Source organism: Rattus norvegicus, chromosome 14 (genome assembly GCF_036323735.1).
Source record: "Rattus norvegicus strain BN/NHsdMcwi chromosome 14, GRCr8, whole genome shotgun sequence".
NCBI lineage: Eukaryota > Metazoa > Chordata > Mammalia > Rodentia > Muridae > Rattus > Rattus norvegicus.
This window is the reverse complement of record NC_086032.1, coordinates 1,416,335-1,437,636: the sequence shown is the minus strand read 5'-3', so window position 1 is coordinate 1,437,636 and position 21,302 is coordinate 1,416,335. Positions and strand designations below refer to the sequence as shown.

The 21,302-nt window shown below is 47.1% G+C and overlaps 1 protein-coding gene across 1 annotated transcript in view; it reads left to right on the top strand.

The window, feature by feature from the left end:
- Positions 1 to 927: 927 nt before the first annotated feature.
- Positions 928 to 21,302, top strand: part of Pcgf3 (polycomb group ring finger 3) — a gene marked incomplete in the record, with an annotated part of 54,734 nt that continues 34,359 nt past the window's right edge. The window contains 6 exon segments of the mRNA NM_001107245.2: positions 928 to 1,051; positions 10,924 to 10,963; positions 11,223 to 11,363; positions 13,577 to 13,694; positions 14,775 to 14,871; positions 17,823 to 17,880. Coding sequence (NP_001100715.2) covers positions 13,586 to 13,694; positions 14,775 to 14,871; positions 17,823 to 17,880 — 264 coding nt within the window.

Sequence of the window (21,302 nt, the reverse complement as noted above, 5' to 3'; positions counted from 1 at the left end):
CCCCATTCTGTTTCCCAGGGAGCCTTCCCTCCAAGGGACCATTCATAGTACCCCAGCAAGAGTTTCAAGTCACCCCTTTCGACCTCATTGTACACATGCCATTGCTGTATTCTTTGCATGCCCCTTCCCCAAACATCGGCTGGCAACCTTTAGCTCCTTCCTTGTCCCATCCTCCACCTCCCACCCCCTGTCTGGCCTACAGCTGCCACAACTACTTTGTGGTAGTGCGTGGTAGTGCACTCCTTTAGTACCAACACTTGGGAGGCAGAGGCAGGCAGATCTATGTTAGTTCGAGGTCAGCCTAGTGTACAAAGTGAGTTCCAGGAAAGCCAGGACAACACACATAGAAAGGCTTTCTCGAATACTACTACTATTAAGTAAACAAACAAACAAATAAATAAATGCCCTCTGCCAGTTACAGTGATCATAACGCACAGTGGACAAACTGGGTTTCCACGGTCCGAAAAGTCCAGCAGAAGGGTCTCTCTCTCTATCTTTCTCTCTCCCTCTCTGTCCAAGAAAGGACTAGAATGTAAGAAGAAGGCTTATAGGGGAGGAAACTCGTGGTCCAAGTGTTGTTCCGGTTTCATTCCCAACCCACGCACTTGGGTCGGCAGTGTCCTGATCTGCAGCCTGGTGGAGTTTCCCCAGGTTGTGCTTCTGACCACGCCTCCTGACCCACCTCTCACCTTGTGACCACGCCCCTGAGCTCCACCCTGTCTGGCTCGCCGCGCCAGCTTCCTGAGTAAATTGCTGCCAGCACGCGCTTGCGCCCTCTGGCCCCTCTTGAACCCCACCCCTATAGGCTCCGCCTTCCAGAGGCCCCGCCTCTCCCGTTTGCGAGGTGGGAGCTGAGCCACACACTGCGCATGCTCTAGCCGCGGCGCCCCCGACTCCGCACTCGGCTGGGTTCGGGCATTTCCGCCTCTTTGTTTTAAACTCTGCACGGCTTTTTTCTCCTCCTCTTGGGGGGGACCCAGAGGGAGCGGCGCCCCCTCCCCCTCCCGGCGAGCCCCCGCGTGCGCCCGCTCGCCCGCCGCCCGAGACGCAGGTCAGTGAGCCCGCCCCGCCCGGCCTGGCCCGCGCGCCCGCTCCTCAGGCCGCGGCCTCGGCCCATGGTCGGCAGAAGGCTGCGAGCCCAGCGCCCCCGGCAGGCCCGGGAGGCGGTACCCTAAAAGCCAGCGGGAAGGCCAGGAATTGGGAGGTCTGGACCCCGGTAGGGCAGAATCCTGGGCCATGCTGGATCCCGGAACAGTCTGGACCTCGGGAGGACAGGAACCTGGACCAGACAGAACCTGGGGAAGAGCCTGCACCAGGCTGGACCCTGGACTAGGCTGGACCAGGGGTGGGCAGAATCCTAGACTAGGCAGAACACCGAGCCGAGGTGGATTCCGAGCAGTCTGGACCCCGAGAGAACAGGACCTAGGGAAGACAAGGAGCTCAGTCCGGCTGGACCTGGCACTAGGCAGGGTTCCAGAGAACAGGACCCCGGAAGAACAGGAGTCTGGGCCAGTCTGGATCCAGGGAGATCAAGACCGCAGACCAGGCAGGACCCAGACCAGGCCAGAATTACTCAGGGCCAGCCACTGAACAGTCCCTAGGACTATGCAGACCTCCCATAGTTCTGGGGCCCTAGGACAAGTGGAGCCCCGACTCTTGGAATGCACACTTGGGGGGAGGGTCAGTATCAGAGACCTGACAAGGCTCTAGGAAAGGTCATTGAGGAAGAATGGCTCTCAGGACCCAGCAGGACCTAGAAAATGGCAGAATCACTGAGATGGGCCAACTCAAGATAAATTAAAGAGGAGGGTTAAGATCCTGAGACCACCCCACAGAGGGCCAGGGTGCTGGGACAAGGCCATAGGAAGGTCAGGACTCAGGGGCAAATCACCCGTAGAAAGCTGGGAAATCAAGGCTGGCTCAAAGGAATCTGGACCACTATGACAGTCCTTTGAGCAGTTTGGGGCCCTGAGGGTGAACTGTGAGGAGAGTTCATAATATAGACAGGCTTCAGGACAAACAGGACCAAAGGTGGGTCACTTTAAAATGAAAGCCTTGGAGCTGAACCATGAGGATGGTCCTCAGGGATTACTTAGATAATAGTTGGGACTTTGAGGCAGAGAGGGCCCGGGACTGTAGAAATCCACCCCCGAACTCTGCTGAAAAGATTACTAGGCATTGGGAGGTTTAGATCTGCCCAGCTCACACTGGACCTTTGCTATGAAGTGCTTACATGTGGGTACCTGAGCCCAAAGGTTCAAACTCTGCATTTCCCACAAGTCCCCCAGCTCCCTGATGTTACAGAGTGGGTGAAGATCTTAGGATATTGCAAGGCAAAGTTGGAGTTCACCTGGGCTCTCTTGCCTGCTCTCCCCAGCTCCTACAGGACTGTGCCTTTCCCTAGTCTTAGCCCCAGGTCAGTGGCTGTACCTCCACCCTCCCTCCTCTTTCCCCAGCAGGTCATGAGGGTGTGTAGAGAGGCTAGAGGCTAGATGTCCAGTCCGGATGAGGTGCCCCAGGAGTAGATAGGTAGGAAGGTGAAGTCAGTGAGCAGAGGGCTGAGGGGATGTTGAGCACCTAGCCCTCGCACTTCCGTCTCACCCCTAAAAAGAAAGAGTTCTTGTTTCTCTGAAATCTTCCCAGTCTGTTATGGAGAACACAATGTTTGTGGGAAAGTGAGATGTGCTTCTACTGTTGTGGGAGACACTAGGGCAAGTACTGAGATGTTCACAGAAAACTTGATGTGTTTCGAGATGAGAAAGCCAGGGGTTTCCAGAGTGGCCCAGCTCCCACACAGACCTGGGGTGGTCAACGATGGGTGTGTTGCTCTGAGGAAGCTCTGCTTGGTCAGGCTGCACTTCACAGTGCTGGACACAGGGTGAGCCTAAACTCTGGGCTGTTTGGATTCCTGGGAGATAGACTCGAGCTGGCCAGTTCGATGTTTCATTTTGAGCCACCTCACAGTTTGGTTTCTCAGGGGGAAACAAGTCTAGGTTTCTTGGCATGGTGTCAGCTGAGTTGTGTTCTAAGTGGAAAGTCGCATTTGCCAAGTGTCCTTACACTTGGGAACCTTGCGCTCAGAGATTACCTCTGATTTTTTTTTTTTCCTTTTGCCGTGCCCTTTATTCTAATTTGCTGTGTGAAATTTTAGAACTGATCGTTCGTTTAGGTGTGGTGGTGATCTTCGTTTTCCTATGCTTTGACTTTTAAACTCTTGAAGGGTTATATGATTTGTATGCTGCTGTACAACAAACTACCTTAGAATGTAGCGCCCTAAGTCAGATAATGGTTCTGGTGATGAGCTCAGGACTGACCTTTCCTGGCCAACTTCCCTAGCCAGGGTAATAGCTAGGCCACTAGAAGGTGGATCAGGCTCTTCAGTATTGCTGACAGCCAGGCATTTATCAAGTTTTAAGTATCATGTGGCCCATACCCTAGAAAATTTCATAAACAAATTATGTGTAGATCCAGGCGTGGTGGCTCAGACCTGTAATCCCAGCACTTGGGAGCCGAGGTAGGAGGATTGCCGTGAGTTTGAGTTTGAGGCAAACCTGAGCCACAGTAGTGAGTTCCAGACCGATTTGGGCTACAGAGTTAGATCCTATCTCGGAAAGTTGGTGTGTATAGAGTGGTGTGTTAGAATGAGGCCTCTAAATAAGGTCTGTCAGGTTCGTCTGATGCTACTGTAAGAGTTCAGATGATTGTGATGCATGCATGTATCCTGTTTAAGAGGCATCTGCTAGGGGCTGGGGATTTAGCTCAGTGGTTAGAGCGCTTACCTAGGAAGCGCAAGGCCCTGGGTTCGGTCCCAAGGCCCTGGGTTCGGTCCCCAGCTCCGGAAAAAAAAGAACCAAAAAAAAAAAAAAAAGAGGCGTCTGCTAGGGGTTGGGGATTTAGCTCAGTGGTAGAGCGCTTGCCTAGGAAGTGCAAGGCCCTGGGTTCAGTCCCCAGCTCCGAAAAAAAAAAAGAAAGAAAGAAAAAATAAATAACAAAATAGTAAGGCGTGAGGTTCTGAAAGGTTGGGATATCGGTTCCTTGTGGGGATACTGTGCTCAGAGATCTCCTGCAGACAGGAGCCCTTTCTCCACAGCCCAGGTCTTGGGGTAGGGGTGGAAGATGAATCAGAGTTACTTATCCAAGGTCATCCTGGATGCTCTTGCCCCTGATGGCCACCTCCCTGTCGTCCCTGTACTTTGGGAGGTTCCACCTCGGGCTCACAAGGTCATTCACTAGAACCATTAGAGTTGATTTGTGTTTTAAAACAAGGTTTGTTTGGGGGTGTGTGATTCTTTAATGACCTTTTATTATTGGCTGCCTTGTTTGTTTGATGTTCAAGATTTGGTTTGAAGTAGAAGATGTAAGTTTTCTTTACTTATGAAATACATTGAGGTTGAAGGTCAGCTTCTGTTGTTATCCTCACAACCTTACTGTTCATAATGCAGGAATGCTGCACACAGTACATTATGCTTCAAAAACTTGAACCGTTCCTTAGTTCTGCGAGTTGATTATCATTAACTTTAGCTAGACATAGTAATATAAGCCTTTAATCCTTGCTACTGCTCATGAGACTGAAACAAGGATCATTAGAGCTCAGAATTTGGAGACCAGCCTGGGCGACATAGTGTAACCCTGCTTCAAAAAAAATAGTCAATCACAAAGACAGATGAAGCCTTTAAAAATAAGAAAACATTCTTTTTCCTGCCGCATACCTTCTCACATAACTAGATTATGCAAAAGCCAAAAGGGTAGGGGTAGTAATAAGTACTACCCACTTTTGTTGCTGTAGACTACCCTTTGAATTGAGCCAAGTCCCACTGAGAGGAGGGAGCTGCACTTGCTGGAAGTGTGGTCTCTGTCAGCCTATCATGTTGCCAGCGTGCTGTATTAAAGAGAAACTCTACAGTGCTTAGTTGGACCTCAAGAATGGAGGTTAATTGGACTTTTTTGAAAGTTCATTGATCTTTGGTAGACTTGGCTATTTTAGCTGTAAATTCTACAGCAAACATATAGACGATGAGGCTGTGTTTACAGACTTTCTCAAAGCCTCTGATCAACACCTGTGTCCTGTGCGGGTCTCACTGGGCTTCATGGGGTCCTATAGGACTTACAGGTGCCTGTGGGAAGAAGACCCATGGGTGCTGTGTGGGTTTCCTGACTCTTGTAGTACAGTGGGACTTACTAGGACCTGTGAGTTCTGTGTGGTTATCGTAAGGCCTAATGGAGGCCCCTAGGTCACATGGGGAGTTTGTGAGTTTGTACTGATTTGTCTGTCAACTGGTTCCAGGTAGGGCTTAGCCTGTGTTGGGTTCTCAACAAACTCCAGCCTAAAGCAATCGTAAGCAGTGGCTTTTGTGGCTTTATGCTGAGAGTGTGTAGGCTTGGTTGTTGAAGTCCTCAGGACATGCTCTACCAACAGGAATGGGGGCCAAGCCACATATGCCACAAGTGTCCTTACTTAAGGACTTCTACATTTAAAAAAAAAAATTGTTACAATTTTCTGTGTGTTTCTGAATGCAGAAACACTGAACACATCTGGGTGTTAGAAGATAACTGTGGTGTCTTGTTTGCTTCTGCCTTCTTTATGTGGGTTCCAGGAATTGAATTTACGCCATCAGGTTGGTGGCAAGTGCCTTTACACTCTGAGCCATTTCACCAGCCACCTTTTGCTTTCTTACTTAAGTGCTTACCAAAGTAAACAACAACAAACTCAAACAAAAAAAATCCTAATGGAGCACAAATGCAAGAATTATAATCGTGGGCATCTGCTATGGTCTCAATGTTGTTTTCATTCCTCCCGGGTTTTTAGATTGAAGTCCTAATCAAAAATGAGAAGTGAGTTTTGATGGGAGGTCTGTCCTCAAAGACAGAGTAAGTGCCTTATCAAAAATCCTGAGAGCTCTTCTATCCTCTCTGTCCTAGAGGACTTGGCATGGGGGTTAGGTCTGAACAAGCCACACGTCTACTGTGACGTAGATGTCAGTGCTGAGGAGTAAACTTAACTTAGGTTGCCTTTAAGCCTTTTGTTGTGGGTGCTTTGGGACAGCAGCCTGCAGTTTAGGGCAGAGTCCATGCCCATTTGCAGGACACAGTTTTCTCTTTGATGTATCGTTATCTTTCTTACTGCTTTTGTCATTGACGTATCAAAGAGCAACTTCAGATGGTAGGCCACCTCTTGCAGAAAATGAGGAACACCCAGAAGGCAGCAGACCTGGCTTCTGTCCCTCAACCCCCGCAGCGTGGGAGGCTCAGCATATCCCACGAATAGTTACGTCCAGGATTTCACAGCTGTCATAAGGAAGGTCCTTAGAGGTTTTTCTGAATAGAGCCCTGGGGTCTGGTGCTAGGTTGAGTCCCATCCTGACACAACCGAGGGAAGTCTGGGGCTGTGTTGCTACGTTTCATCCCGATACTAAAAGAGGTCTAACATTAGATTGATGCCTGTTCTCAATGCACTTATGGAATTCTGATGTTGAGTTTTCTGTCCCCCTGATATCCTCAGACTTTGGAGTAAAACATTTCGGGTTGGAGTATTTCTGCTTTGTGACATATATCAGCATCCCATGGCCACATACATGTGGTGAGTTGCGAGTGACTTACTCTCCTGTTGGCTGGTTCTGTAAGGTGAAGTGCCTGTACACAGTCAGCCAAAAACAGGGCATGTTGATGAGGTCATAGATCTGGACAGACTTCTGTCCTCAGTGTCAGTGTTTGGTGACACATTGGCGATTACGCTTACCCCCCAAGACCAGTGCTTGTCACTAGAGACTGATAGTATAGCACGTCTATCCAGGTGGGGTACCAACCAGATCCTAGGAAGTCACAGTCTCAGCACAGATTGAATGGCGTATGACTGTGGGTGTCTCAGAGGGTACAGTGTTCAAGCCAGCACAGAGCTTCTGGGAAAGTTCTAATCTGTGAGGGAAACGATCTACCTGCCAAGCTACACCCTGTTGAAAGAAGGGTAATGAATTCCATCTGCTAACCGTGGGAGGGACCTCTGCAAGTCTTCTACAGATACCAGGAAGTTCTGGAAGAGACCGGAGTGGCAAGAAGACAGTAGAAGTTACTTGGATATAGGAGTTATACCAGTAAACTCAGTCAGCTACCACAGGAGGGTCAGCACAGAAGGACAGAGGTCTGTCCACACAGAGCATACTGAACAACAGCATGTTGTGGACAGGTCATACATGGAGCAGGAAGAGGTCCCTTGGAATGGGATGGGAAGACAGTTGTCAGCAGCTGAGTGTCTGTAGCTACTGTCCTTTTTGAAAAAGACTTGTTTTTATGTTTTTTAATTGTTAGAAACTATTCGTATTGATAAAGTTACTGTCTTCATTAATATGTATTAGGCCTGGGCTGTTTAGGAGACCAGTTTGGAATCTGATCAGATCTGTGGTGCCTAAGACATAGATCTGATGGTGACTCCACCTAGATCTTATCCCTAGGAGGGGCAGCTTGTGTTACTGATTTTAATGAGGACACCTCCCTCCCTCTTTCCCTCCCTCCCTCCCTCCCTGCCTGCCTGCCTGCCTCCCTGCCTGCCTGCCTGCCTGCCTGCCTGCCTGCCTCCCTCCCTCCTTCCCTCCCTGCCTGCCTGGCTAGTCCTTTCTACCCCACTGTGGTTACGGTTTGCCATGTCCACTTGCTTGTCTGCTCTAGTAACCACAGATGTGATGATGTGCAATGTAAGCAGCAACAAACATAGGTGATTCTTAGAAGACTTGGAGAGGACACCAGGCTGGCCATTTAGTCACATGGATATGGTACGGGTTCTGAAGCTTAGCTGATTTAGAAGAGAGTTTGTCAGGGTGGATATGTTGCCTTTAGCACAGAATGTCAGCCTTTCCTGCCATCCACGGCACTTGGCGCCTGGCCCACTGCTCACCAGCACACTCCACTGTCTCCAAGGAAGTCTCACTGGGTTTTTAGTTTATACTTCCTGTTTAGGAATAAAGTTTGTCAGCTGAATTCACTTAACTTGGATTTTTCTCCTTAGTGAATCTCTTTTCATCACTTAGAGCAGAAGCAGGCAAAGTTTCTCTAAAAACCCAAGTAGAATTTTGGGCATGGCTGGCCCTGTGATAGTAAGCAGAGCAGCAGCACCGCTCCATCTCGAGAGCTGGGGTTTGTCAAGTCCTGGTCCTGTTATGATCCTAGTGTGTTGTAGATCTGTGCTTCTCGGTTCATTACAGAGCCACACAACTCAGTGATGGACTTAATTAGAAAAGGGAATGAACGCCCCTGACCTACTCAGCCTGTGAACGTGGCGTCACATACTCTGCTGAATGCTGGCATTTCCTTGAGGGATTATGAGTAATGTGATCCAGTGTCACCACCAGGAGTGTGTCTGTCATTTGTTTTAAAATTTAAGATGCTTCTTCATCACTTTATTGTGTAGTGGGGACCCATGGGCTGCTCTGGCATGCCAGCCCATAGCAGGCAGTTCACCCTCCTGGAACTTTATGTCCCATGAGAATGGCACTGCCATGCTCCGTGTGGGCAGTTGCTCCTCCTCCAAGGAGCCCTGCACAGCTGGGAGCACCGTTTTCCTGACTGCGGAGGAACGGCTGTTGTGTGAGGCCCACCTTGTCACGGGCTGCCTGCTGATGGGCATCCGGCACCTCCGTCTGAGAGAGTGTGTGTGGGGCTGTAATTGTTCACTTCCGAGTTCTTGAGCCGTCGTGTGTTAGTGTCTCCTTCAGTAGGGTGATTTCCTCACAGAATAAGTCATGTTGGGTGATTTGTCAAATCATTTTTACATGTCTTTGGAAAGAATGTACGTTGTTCTGCTTTTACCTTTTGGCATAAGGGATGTTTTTTTTGTTTTTTGTTTTTTTTTGTTTTTGTTTGTTTTTTTTTTTTTTTTTCTTTTTGGCTCGTGCTGTTGCCTACCTGTATTCCTGGGATATACCTAACTTGGTCCTAAGAGACTCCTTGTGTACTGATTGATGAAGGTCGCAGATGCTCTGCTTAGGGTCAGGCAGGTCTGTTAGCTTCCTTCCAGATTTCATCTTGCTAGAGTTTGGTGTGTAGCTAGTAGTAGTTAGTTTCATAAAGGGAGTTAGAGATCCCTTCTTTAGCTGTGCATGATGGTCCTGGGAATCTGAGCGCAGGACATGGTGCAGGACAGACAAAGTGTGTTCCAGCTCTAAAATGCCTTTACCAGCTGAAAGGGTGATTTGCTCTCAGGTGTGGTAGACTTACAGAACCAGAGTTCTAATTGAAGAAATTTTTGTGACTACTTATCCAGTTTCCATAATAGAGAATATTTTGGGTTTTCCTTACTAGTCTCAATTTAGTTTTTCCCTCCTAGGAATTTATCCATTTCATACAAATGTCATTATTAAAAATTGCATGTGTACCAGGTATGGTGGCATACAACTTCAATCCCAACACTGGGATTGGATACTATTGGAAAGCCTGTTGTAGTGGCTTATACCTGTAAGCTTAATACTTGAGAGGCTGAAGCAAGAGAATCATTGCAATGATAAAGTCAGCCTGGGGTCCACAGGGAGTTTTAGGACAAGACTACATAGTGGAACCCTATTTCAAAGCAATGAATGAAACTCTGTGGTTCTTCTGTCACAAGAACCGCCAAGCTTCAAGGGACAGCAAATTCAAGTGGTTGGTGGCCTCCATACTAGGCAGGGACTAGTTTAAGACAGACCTGGCCTTGAGTTGACTTCCCCTCTTCCTCTAAATGTTTCTGACATATCTGTCAACCCTCCCTTGGTTTATTTGATAGGACATACTCACCTCTTTCTACCGTCCCTTTTCCTTACTCATTTTGTACAAGTCTCCTGGGTGTATTAGTCACTAAATAAATGCAGTTCTGAGGCTGGAGAGAAGGCCTAGTGGTTAAGACTGTACACTTGTTCTCCCAGGGACCCAACTGCCTTTCTTAGCATTCCACCAAGTAGTTCATGACAGCCTATAACTTCAACTTCAGGGGATCCAATTCCTTTTTCTGGCCTCTGTAGGCACCTGTATATACATTGCATACATTCCCACAGACAGACAGACAGAAATACAAACTTCTTAAAAATTAAGTTTTGGAAGGTTCCCCCCCCCTGGGGGGGCTGGGGATGAAGGTTTTTTAAGGTGAAATTATCTGAGTTGCATTTAAGAGTAAGTTCATTTAAGCACATGTTAGGGTAAGCTGCATCCAGGTTGTATGTAATTAGTCTTTAAACTACAAATACCTGCAGTCTTGGTATTGTTCTAGTTAAGACTATAGGCACCTTACCAAGCTCTTCGCCAGCAATGCCTGTTCCCAAACCCCAGAAATGAAGGGCGGTACCAAGGAATCCACAGCAGGAATCCTAGGAACCCTCAGAGCACCTTAGTCAAGACTAGTTATCTCGGGAGGCCCCAGATCACTATTCAGACTTCTAGCTGCTGCCCATCTCCATCTCCTGGCATGAGTACCTGCTCGTTTGCCTTAGCCTGCTGACCCTAGCACGGTACCGTGCTCACATGGGCCCAGGGCACATTCACTGAGTGGGTGGCAAGTCTCTGACTAGGAGGGATAATGACTTAGCTTGGGTGTGAGGATGTAGACATTGCTGGTATCAAATTGAGTGAGCAACAGAGTGCTGCTGCTCATCGTCCTCACGAGGTTTCTCAGGTCACCCTGAGATCCACTGTTACTTGGAGCTTCTACAGATATCCCATCTTGCCTCTTGGGCCCTAAAGCGAGTAGTGGAGCCACCCTCTCTTTCCCTTAACCATTAGCTTTGTATTTGCTCTGGATTAGGCCAGGGCTCAGGAAATCTGGGAGGTGTCGCCGCTGAGGTGTCACTTGATGACTTAAAGCAAGCAAATTGGCAGACATGTTTAACCAAACAGTCCTTGAGAGTTGCTAGAGGTTAGAGGGTGAGACAAGATCCTCCCATGGTGACACCTGTCTCTGCTTCTCCACAGACTTCACGATGTAGCCCCGATTCCAGACTGTCATTTACAGGTGAGTGCAGCCGAAGCTTATCTTCCTTTCTGGCTACCTGTGACTCAGTATGGTGGCCACCTCATATTTCCTTGAAGTCTGTTCTCCAACAATCATTGGAGTTATTTGTGCTTCTTGATTGTCTTCCAACATTTCTGGTGGGTTCTGTCCCATGATTTAATATGTAGACCTTATCTAAGATGTAGTAAGGTTTAATGTGGAATTGTGTGCAGGACTGGTATCAGTGAGCTTTGAAATAACAGTGCCATCTTTGTGCTAGAAAATGGAAAAGGAACAAGGGGCAGAAGGAAGGTGCAGAAGCCAGCCAGAACTCAGAGTAAGGAGGGATCATCGCATCCACTTGGTGGCCTGAAGCCTCCATGCCACCGAGTGAGGAAGGACACGCAGACATCCAGAGGAGGTGAGGTCTGGGATTCCTCCAAGGGGCCCTGCCATCTAGGGGAGGGAGGTCTGGGCTCTGTCTCATGAGTGAAGAACTTGGCACTCCTTATACTCTGTACATAGTCTCTGGAATACCTTTAATCCAGGGTGGGGTAGTGTTGATCAGTCAGTTGCCTAGGAGACGTGCAGGTTAGAAGTGGTACTGTGATCGGGATGGACTTTGTTGGGGCCATTTGGCCTTGCATGCTCAACCCCGAGTACAGTGTCTAAAAGGTAGTCGGTGAGCCTGGAGCAAAGCAAGATGTAGCTGGTGACTTGGTGATGGATTTCTCGTAAATTAGTTTCTTCAGGCATTGAGTGGACAATTAACTGTTCCCTTTCAAAAAAATATACAGGGATGAGGATGGCTAAATTCCTGAAGTGGGACTGGACCCAGGTATCAGCTGTAATATTCAAAGGCTATGTAGATTCAGGTCAAAGTAGCTGGTGATTAGGTTGGATCCACAGGACCTTATCTAACCTCCTTTGGGGCTCTGTGTCTTCTTGGTAGACGTTATAGTGGCTCGAACCTCCCTTGAGTTGAGGTCGAACTTCACTTACCATTGAGGTCTGAGGCAGGTCACCATTCGATGACAGGATCAGATGGGATGGGCCATGTGCCCAACAAAAAGGCTGGGATGTATTAGAACACCTACTACATCTATGGATAGAACCTACTACATCTATGGATAGAACACCTACTACATCTATGGATAGAACACCTCCTACATCTATGGATAGAACACCTCCTACATCTATGGATAGAACACCTCCTACATCATCTATGGATAGAACACCTTCTACATCTATGGATAGAACACCTACTACATCATCTATGGATAGAACACCTCCTACATCTATGGATAGAACACCTCCTACATCTATGGATAGAACACCTCCTACATCTATGGATAGAACACCTCCTACATCTATGGATAGAACACCTCTACATCTATGGATAGAACACCTCCTACATCTATGGATAGAACACCTCCTACATCTATGGATAGAGCACCTCCTACATCTATGGATAGAACACCTCCTACATCTATGGATAGAACACCTCTACATCTATGGATAGAACACCTCCTACATCTATGGATAGAACACCTCTACATCTATGGATAGAACACCTCCTACATCTATGGATAGAACACCTCCTACATCTATGGATAGAACACCTCTACATCTATGGATAGAACACCTCCTACATCTATGGATAGAACACCTCTACATCTATGGATAGAACACCTACTACATCTATGGATAGAACACCTCCTACATCTATGGATAGAACACCTCCTACATCTATGGATAGAACACCTCCTACATCTATGGATAGAACACCTACTACATCTATGGATAGAACACCTACTACATCTATGGATAGAACACCTCCTACATCTATGGATAGAACACCGACTACATCTATGGATAGAACACCGACTACATCTATGGATAGAACACCGACTACATCTGGGGATAGAGGAGAGGCAAGCCAGGGGGGAGCATACCTGGTTATCAGAGTTCTAGAAAAACAGAACAGGGAGGGAGGGAGGGAGGGAGGGAGGGAGGGAGATAGATAGATAGATAGATAGATAGATAGATAGATAGATAGATAGATAGATGGAAGGAGGGGGGAGATAGATAGATAGATAGATAGATAGATAGATAGATAGATAGATAGATAGATAGAGGAGGAAGAAGAGGAGAAGGAGGGGGGAATGGAATTCAGGCTATAGTTCAGCTAGTTCAACAATGACTGTCTCCCAACAGAAAGTCCAAGAATCCAATAGTTGAGTTGTTTAAAGCCCGTGGAGCTGGATGGCTCTGCTGGTCTTCAGTATACACTAGCATCCCAAAGAAGACTCCAATGCCAGTGAAGGGGCAAACTTGCCAGGGAGAGCAAGCAGGCAGAGAGCAAGCTTCCTTCTTCCATGCCTTTTTGTGGCCAGAGTATCTTCCTATCTCAAAAGATATGGATAAAGGATATGGATAAAGGTGTATCTTCCCACCTCAAAAGATCCTGATTAAAACTGGGTCTTCCTGCTTCAAACGATTTAATTCAGAAAAAAAAAAAAAAAAAAAAAAGCTCACAGGTATCTCAGCCACTTGGGTTTTATTTATTCCAAAATCATCAGTTTGATAACCCAGATTAACCATCACAGCTACTTCAGTGTATTTCTCTTGCAGAAGCCAAAGATGTTGACCAGGAAGATTAAACTCTGGGACATAAATGCCCACATCACCTGCCGCCTGTGCAGCGGCTACCTCATCGACGCAACCACAGTGACTGAGTGTTTGCACACATGTGAGTACGGCCCGGTCTGCCCTGATCCGGGTGGGCTGGCGACTGCTCTAGCGCACTCCTTAGGACTTTCCTGGCACAAGGGCAGCAGGGCCAGGGGAAGAACAGAGTTCTTATGGGGGTGTTGGAAACTTAAACTAGGGGTGTTGTAGGCAACTTCCTGGAGGGTGGGTTCTCCTCTCGAGGAAGCTGACCCTTTTTTGTTGTTGGTCTGTCAAGTCAAGTCACCATCGGTGGTGCTTGTGCTCTCAGATTTCAAGTGAAGTAGATTCTTTTCAACAATCAAACACCTGACTTGAGGGGACTTCAAGGGTCAGTGTGGTGCCCATTGCATGTTCCTTGTTCTGCTGTCAGGCCTGGACCTGTGCAGGATGGTTGTTGTCGTTTTAGTTTGTTGGTTGGTTTTTTTATCTTCAAGTGTTTAGCCAGTGTGTTTATATATGCCCCATGCACTTGCGCTTGTGAACCTTCATGTGGGTGCTAGAAACAAAACCTAGGTCCTCTGTAACAGCACCGAAGTGCTCTTAACCACCGAGCCATTTCCCAGCACCCTCAGATTTTTTTTTTTTTTCTTAATTTTTCTCTCACTGGAGGACACGTTCTGTGTGGATCACCTGGAGGCATGGCTGCTATACAATGCATCGAGTGACCACTGAGAGGCAGTTCATAAAGTTAAAACCTCATCACTCATAATTTCCATCCTGTGCCTTTTGCATTTTTGAAAATGTTTCCCACTTTTGAAGATTTTTTAAACTGAGATTAATTGTGTTAGAAATTGGTGGTACAATTCTGTATTCGTTTCACTGAATGCTACCTAGTGTTGTCATCTTTTAAGCCAAAATACAGATTTTTTTAAATATTAGTTATACTCTCATGACTTAGCCACTCTTTGCTGTTTCTTCCCCGTTAGTTCCTAGGCCAGGGCTGTGTATCAGTGTAACCCAAGGGCACTTCCTCTTCAGAGGTCAGGAACTGTATAGAGGAGGTTGTTTATGAAAATGTCCTCTTAGCCATCTTGGAGTTAGCTGGACATGGTACCAACCAGAACCTTTCTGGGTTGCTGTCATCCTCTCCTTTGGACAGTCTGCAGGAGCTGCCTGGTGAAGTACCTGGAGGAGAACAATACCTGTCCCACCTGCAGAATCGTGATCCATCAGAGCCACCCGTTACAGTATATCGGGTGAGTAAGGACATGGGCTGGTGCTCCCTGACCATAGTGTTCAGAATCAGCACGGTGGTGGCCACCTTGTCCTTGGTCCCCAGACACTACCCTGCAGGTGGCCGGGGCCATGGAGTGGATATCCAGTGCACCTGCCCTGGGGGACCATGAGAACAAGTGCAATCTTATGTCTTTTTTAAAACTGGAAGTTTGACGTGAAGGAGACCCCAGACCTACCTTTCTTTAGAGCAGTAACTTGCCTCTAGGCTAGAACTTCAGCCAAAGAAGCAAGGGCCTGCAAGTGGAATTTCTGACTTCAAGAGCCACTTGGAAGGGAATGAAGCCACAGATACATATGGCATGAGGGAATCAGAGAGAAGATGAACTGAAAGAGAGATGCACAGCTTGAAGTCACATGTCCCACTGGGAGCAGTAGCAATTGAGGTTGAGTTGTTGGACCTTGGGAGCCCCCCAAGCTCCCAGACAACACTACCAATGCCATTGTTTCTACTTCCCGTATCAAGATCAGAGTATGTTTTCTGTGTTCCTAACTTCATTGTCAAACCATCTCTTCACACAAACTCTGCATAAGGCCTGTGTGGTGGATATAAGGAAATGTCTACCAGTTCTTGGTGTTAGTTCTGTCCTGAGTCCTTTCTGACTGGGTGGGTAACATCTGATTTAGGGAACTTCTGTCCATATTCTCATTGGCTCTTGAACCATGCTCCTGTGCTGTGTCCTGGCCAGTGCTGCTGGTGGCAGGTTTTATTTAATTCTGTCACCATGGTGTCAGGTGTCTAGGCACACCTCAGCCCACTACCACAGCTATGCCTAAGCTTTGTGCCTTCCTGTACATCAAGTCTCTGTCGGGGCTGCCTTGTGATGCCACCTGTCTTAGGGCTCTGTTCTGCCTTTTCTGTCTTCTTGTGCCTCATGGCAGCACAAGCTGTGTCGCCTGCCTTGTTTCTAGGATGCACTTCTATAGAGCTCAGAAGCAGGTTTCCCATTTGACCTGCTGACAGGAATGGTGAGGGGCTTCCTCGGGGCTGGGAATGGGAGGCAGAACACAAAGAGCTGATTGTGGGCAGACCCTCTTTGCCATGCAAACACAGAAGGGAACTCAGGGAGGAGCACAGTGGTGGGCCAGGTGTTGGATAAGTAAAGGAAGCAAGGTGGCATCTTGGTCTGAGTGCTGTAACTACGTTACGAGCTGGGCAGAGGCTGTTGCCTGCCATAAACCCTTGACCTAAGAGAGGCTCTTAGCCTCTCTGGTTTAATAGATACAGGGTTTTGTGTAACCTTGAACTTCTCATCCTCCTACTTTTATGTAAGTGCTGAGATATAAGTGTGCTCTACTGCACCCCATTTATGGGATGTGGGGATCAAACCAGGAGCTTTGTGAATGCAGGCAAGCATTCTGCTGACTGGGCTATAGCTCCACCTTTCTTAGCCCCTCTCACTGGCAGTGTCTGGGTTCCTCTGCCGGTGCCATCCTCTCTGCTCCTGACTTGGCTTGCCCTGCCCCCACCTCTTGCCTGGTTCTCCACTTTCAGGGCAAGGTGAGAAAGCTTATAGGCCCTTTGGTATTACGCGTAAGGAGTTTTACTGCCTTCAGTATTTACTTTCAGGGTTAGGGTGGAAAGACAGCCAGAACTATAGTAGAGGTGGCCTAAGCCTGTGGTAGAGACTTGCAGAGAATGTCAAAAATGCTACTGTCAGCCCAGAGTGTGGGCACGTGCACTTTGAAATACAGCTCCACTTTGAGAATCTTCATTCAAAAAGTGCCCTGTGTTATGTGTCCCACTTAACCCCCCCCCCCATTTCCTAGCCCTCTTGCTGGGCTTCCAAGGTAGACAGAGCCTGGTGTCATTGCCTGGTACCCAAGTGTTGGAGTTTTGGTGACCTGTAAGCTCCAGCAAAAGCTAGGTGGATGTGGTAGACATCAAGGTCATCAAATGCAAGGAGAGTCCTGTCATAGTTTGCTTCTCTGTTGCTGTGGCAAAACACTAACCAAAACCAGCCTGGGGAGGAGAGGGTTTATTTGGCTTACACTTCCAGATATCAGTTCATCACTGTAAGAATCCGGGCAGGACCTGAAGTAGGACCGTAGAGGAAAGGCGCTTACCTGCCTACTCTCCATGGCCTGCTCACCCTGGTTTCTCATACAGTTTGTAATCACCTGCTCAGGGCTGACGCTGCATTATAGTAGTTGGGCTCTCTAATGTCAATCACTAATTAAGACCCAACCCATGGCCACAGACCAATCTAATGGGCGCAGTTCCTTAATTGAGGTTTCCCTCTTCCCAGGTGATCCTAGTTTGTGCCAAGTTGACAAAAACCAGTCAGCACAGGCTCCAGTCTACAAAGTCCAAATTTGCACCTGAGTGTGCATCCCGGTGTAGGTGTGGACCATATTCCTTTGTGTGGACAGTGGCAAGGAGGGTTGGACACTATATGACTCTCGTACAATATGTAGTCGGGCCTCATAGCCAAGAGCTTCCAGAAGTTGGTGCATGCAGTGAGCGATGTTAGATGGCTGTAGTTATGCTAGGACTTGCCCGTGACCGAGCCCAGTTTGGCTAGGTTACTGTGTATTGAAGTGTAATCATTGGGTAGTTACTGGATTCATATAGGCTTATAGAGTAAGGATTAGAAGTTAAATGGTTTTGAAAATTAAGAAATTCTCTAATACTTTAATCAAGAATATAATTATGAAATTGATAGAATTATACTGAATGCTTAAAAGTAGCAAACTATAATAGGACCATATGTAGAGAAAGTAGTTCTGCACTTTTGTGTTTGCAGTGACCTTCTCATCCCAAATAGCTAGAACCTAAATTAAGTGATACATCGATTCAAGTCCTAGATATATTTTTAGTACATGTTTTTCATTGCAGACTAGTTGTTAAATATGTAAATAATTGTGGTGTTTACATTGGTTGATGACCCCCCCACCCCCCTTCTCTTTGCAGTCATGACAGAACCATGCAGGACATTGTTTACAAGCTGGTGCCGGGCCTCCAGGAAGGTGAGTTGATGCTGTTCAGCTCGAGCTCAGAGCTGGGGTTTGGTTCTTGGACCCAGACCCTTTCCTCACAGCACCCTTATTTCCCACATGCCATAGTTCTAGACTCTCCATTGTCTTCCTGTGATACATAGGCTGTGTTAGTCTTAGGAAACAACAAAGAATACCTCAAAAATGCTGAGATCGTCCCCAGCTCCAAAAAAAAAGAACCAAAAAAAAAAAAAAAAAGCTGAGATCTTCAGAAGCATTTGAGATAGAATTTTATAAGCATGTGGCCAAGTACATAAAGATCCCTGTATGCTGTGATCAATGATTTTATTAATTTTGTGTCCTGTTACCTTGTTGAAAGTGTCAGCTGTAGGAGTTTCTAGGAGGAACTTTTAAGGTCAGTTATGTATATTATCATATCATCTGCAAATAAAGATGCTTCCACTTCCGTCCTTCCCTCCTGTTTGTATTCCCTGGGTCTCCTTAAGTTGTTTAAGTGCCCTAGCCAAGACTCCTTGCACTATATTGAATAGGTATGGAGAGAGTGGGCAGCCTTGTCTTGTTCCTGGTTTGTATTCCCTGGGTCTCCTTAAGTTGTTTAAGTGCCCTAGCTAAGACTCCTTGCACTATATTGAATAGGTATGGAGAGAGTGGGCAGCCTTGTCTTGTTCCTGGTTTGTATTCCCTGGGTCTCCTTAAGTTGTTTAAGTGCCCTAGCCAAGACTCCTTGCACTATATTGAATAGGTATGGAGAGAGTGGGCAGCCTTGTCTTGTTCCTGGTTTGTATTCCCTGGGTCTCCTTAAGTTGTTTAAGTGCCCTAGCTAAGACTCCTTGCACTATATTGAATAGGTATGGAGAGAGTGGGCAGCCTTGTCTTGTTCCTGGTTTGTATTCCCTGGGTCTCCTTAAGTTGTTTAAGTGCCCTAGCTAAGACTCCTTGCACTATATTGAATAGGTATGGAGAGAGTGGGCAGCCTTGTCTTGTTCCTGGTTTGTATTCCCTGGGTCTCCTTAAGTTGTTTAAGTGCCCTAGCTAAGACTCCTTGCACTATATTGAATAGGTATGGAGAGAGTGGGCAGCCTTGTCTTGTTCCTGGTTTGTATTCCCTGGGTCTCCTTAAGTTGTTTAAGTGCCCTAGCCAAGACTCCTTGCACTATATTGAATAGGTATGGAGAGAGTGGGCAGCCTTGTCTTGTTCCTGGTTTGTATTCCCTGGGTCTCCTTAAGTTGTTTAAGTGCCCTAGCCAAGACTCCTTGCACTATATTGAATAGGTATGGAGAGAGTGGGCAGCCTTGTCTTGTTCCTGGTTTGTATTCCCTGGGTCTCCTTAAGTTGTTTAAGTGCCCTAGCCAAGACTCCTTGCACTATATTGAATAGGTATGGAGAGAGTGGGCAGCCTTGTCTTGTTCCTGGTTTGTATTCCCTGGGTCTCCTTAAGTTGTTTAAGTGCCCTAGCTAAGACTCCTTGCACTATATTGAATAGGTATGGAGAGAGTGGGCAGCCTTGTCTTGTTCCTGGTTTGTATTCCCTGGGTCTCCTTAAGTTGTTTAAGTGCCCTAGCCAAGACTCCTTGCACTATATTGAATAGGTATGGAGAGAGTGGGCAGCCTTGTCTTGTTCCTGTTTGTATTCCCTGGGTCTCCTTAAGTTGTTTAAGTGCCCTAGCTAAGACTCCTTGCACTATATTGAATAGGTATGGAGAGAGTGGGCAGCCTTGTCTTGTTCCTGGTTTGTATTCCCTGGGTCTCCTTAAGTTGTTTAAGTGCCCTAGCCAAGACTCCTTGCACTATATTGAATAGGTATGGAGAGAGTGGGCAGCCTTGTCTTGTTCCTGTTTGTATTCCCTGGGTCTCCTTAAGTTGTTTAAGTGCCCTAGCTAAGACTCCTTGCACTATATTGAATAGGTATGGAGAGAGTGGGCAGCCTTGTCTTGTTCCTGGTTTGTATTCCCTGGGTCTCCTTAAGTTGTTTAAGTGCCCTAGCCAAGACTCCTTGCACTATATTGAATAGGTATGGAGAGAGTGGGCAGCCTTGTCTTGTTCCTGGTTTGTATTCCCTGGGTCTCCTTAAGTTGTTTAAGTGCCCTAGCTAAGACTCCTTGCACTATATTGAATAGGTATGGAGAGAGTGGGCAGCCTTGTCTTGTTCCTGGTTTGTATTCCCTGGGTCTCCTTAAGTTGTTTAAGTGCCCTAGCTAAGACTCCTTGCACTATATTGAATAGGTATGGAGAGAGTGGGCAGCCTTGTCTTGTTCCTGGTTTGTATTCCCTGGGTCTCCTTAAGTTGTTTAAGTGCCCTAGCTAAGACTCCTTGCACTATATTGAATAGGTATGGAGAGAGTGGGCAGCCTTGTCTTGTTCCTGGTTTGTATTCCCTGGGTCTCCTTAAGTTGTTTAAGTGCCCTAGCCAAGACTCCTTGCACTATATTGAATAGGTATGGAGAGAGTGGGCAGCCTTGTCTTGTTCCTGGTTTGTATTCCCTGGGTCTCCTTAAGTTGTTTAAGTGCCCTAGCCAAGACTCCTTGCACTATATTGAATAGGTATGGAGAGAGTGGGCAGCCTTGTCTTGTTCCTGGTTTGTATTCCCTGGGTCTCCTTAAGTTGTTTAAGTGCCCTAGCCAAGACTCCTTGCACTATATTGAATAGGTATGGAGAGAGTGGGCAGCCTTGTCTTGTTCCTGGTTTGTATTCCCTGGGTCTCCTTAAGTTGTTTAAGTGCCCTAGCCAAGACTCCTTGCACTATATTGAATAGGTATGGAGAGAGTGGGCAGCCTTGTCTTGTTCCTGGTTTGTATTCCCTGGGTCTCCTTAAGTTGTTTAAGTGCCCTAGCCAAGACTCCTTGCACTATATTGAATAGGTATGGAGAGAGTGGGCAGCCTTGTCTTGTTCCTGGTTTGTATTCCCTGGGTCTCCTTAAGTTGTTTAAGTGCCCTAGCCAAGACTCCTTGCACTATATTGAATAGGTATGGAGAGAGTGGGCAGCCTTGTCTTGTTCCTGGTTTGTATTCCCTGGGTCTCCTTAAGTTGTTTAAGTGCCCTAGCCAAGACTCCTTGCACTATATTGAATAGGTATGGAGAGAGTGGGCAGCCTTGTCTTGTTCCTGGTTTGTATTCCCTGGGTCTCCTTAAGTTGTTTAAGTGCCCTAGCTAAGACTCCTTGCACTATATTGAATAGGTATGGAGAGAGTGGGCAGCCTTGTCTTGTTCCTGGTTTGTATTCCCTGGGTCTCCTTAAGTTGTTTAAGTGCCCTAGCTAAGACTCCTTGCACTATATTGAATAGGTATGGAGAGAGTGGGCAGCCTTGTCTTGTTCCTGGTTTGTATTCCCTGGGTCTCCTTAAGTTGTTTAAGTGCCCTAGCTAAGACTCCTTGCACTATATTGAATAGGTATGGAGAGAGTGGGCAGCCTTTGTCTGTTGTTCCCTGTCTTCTG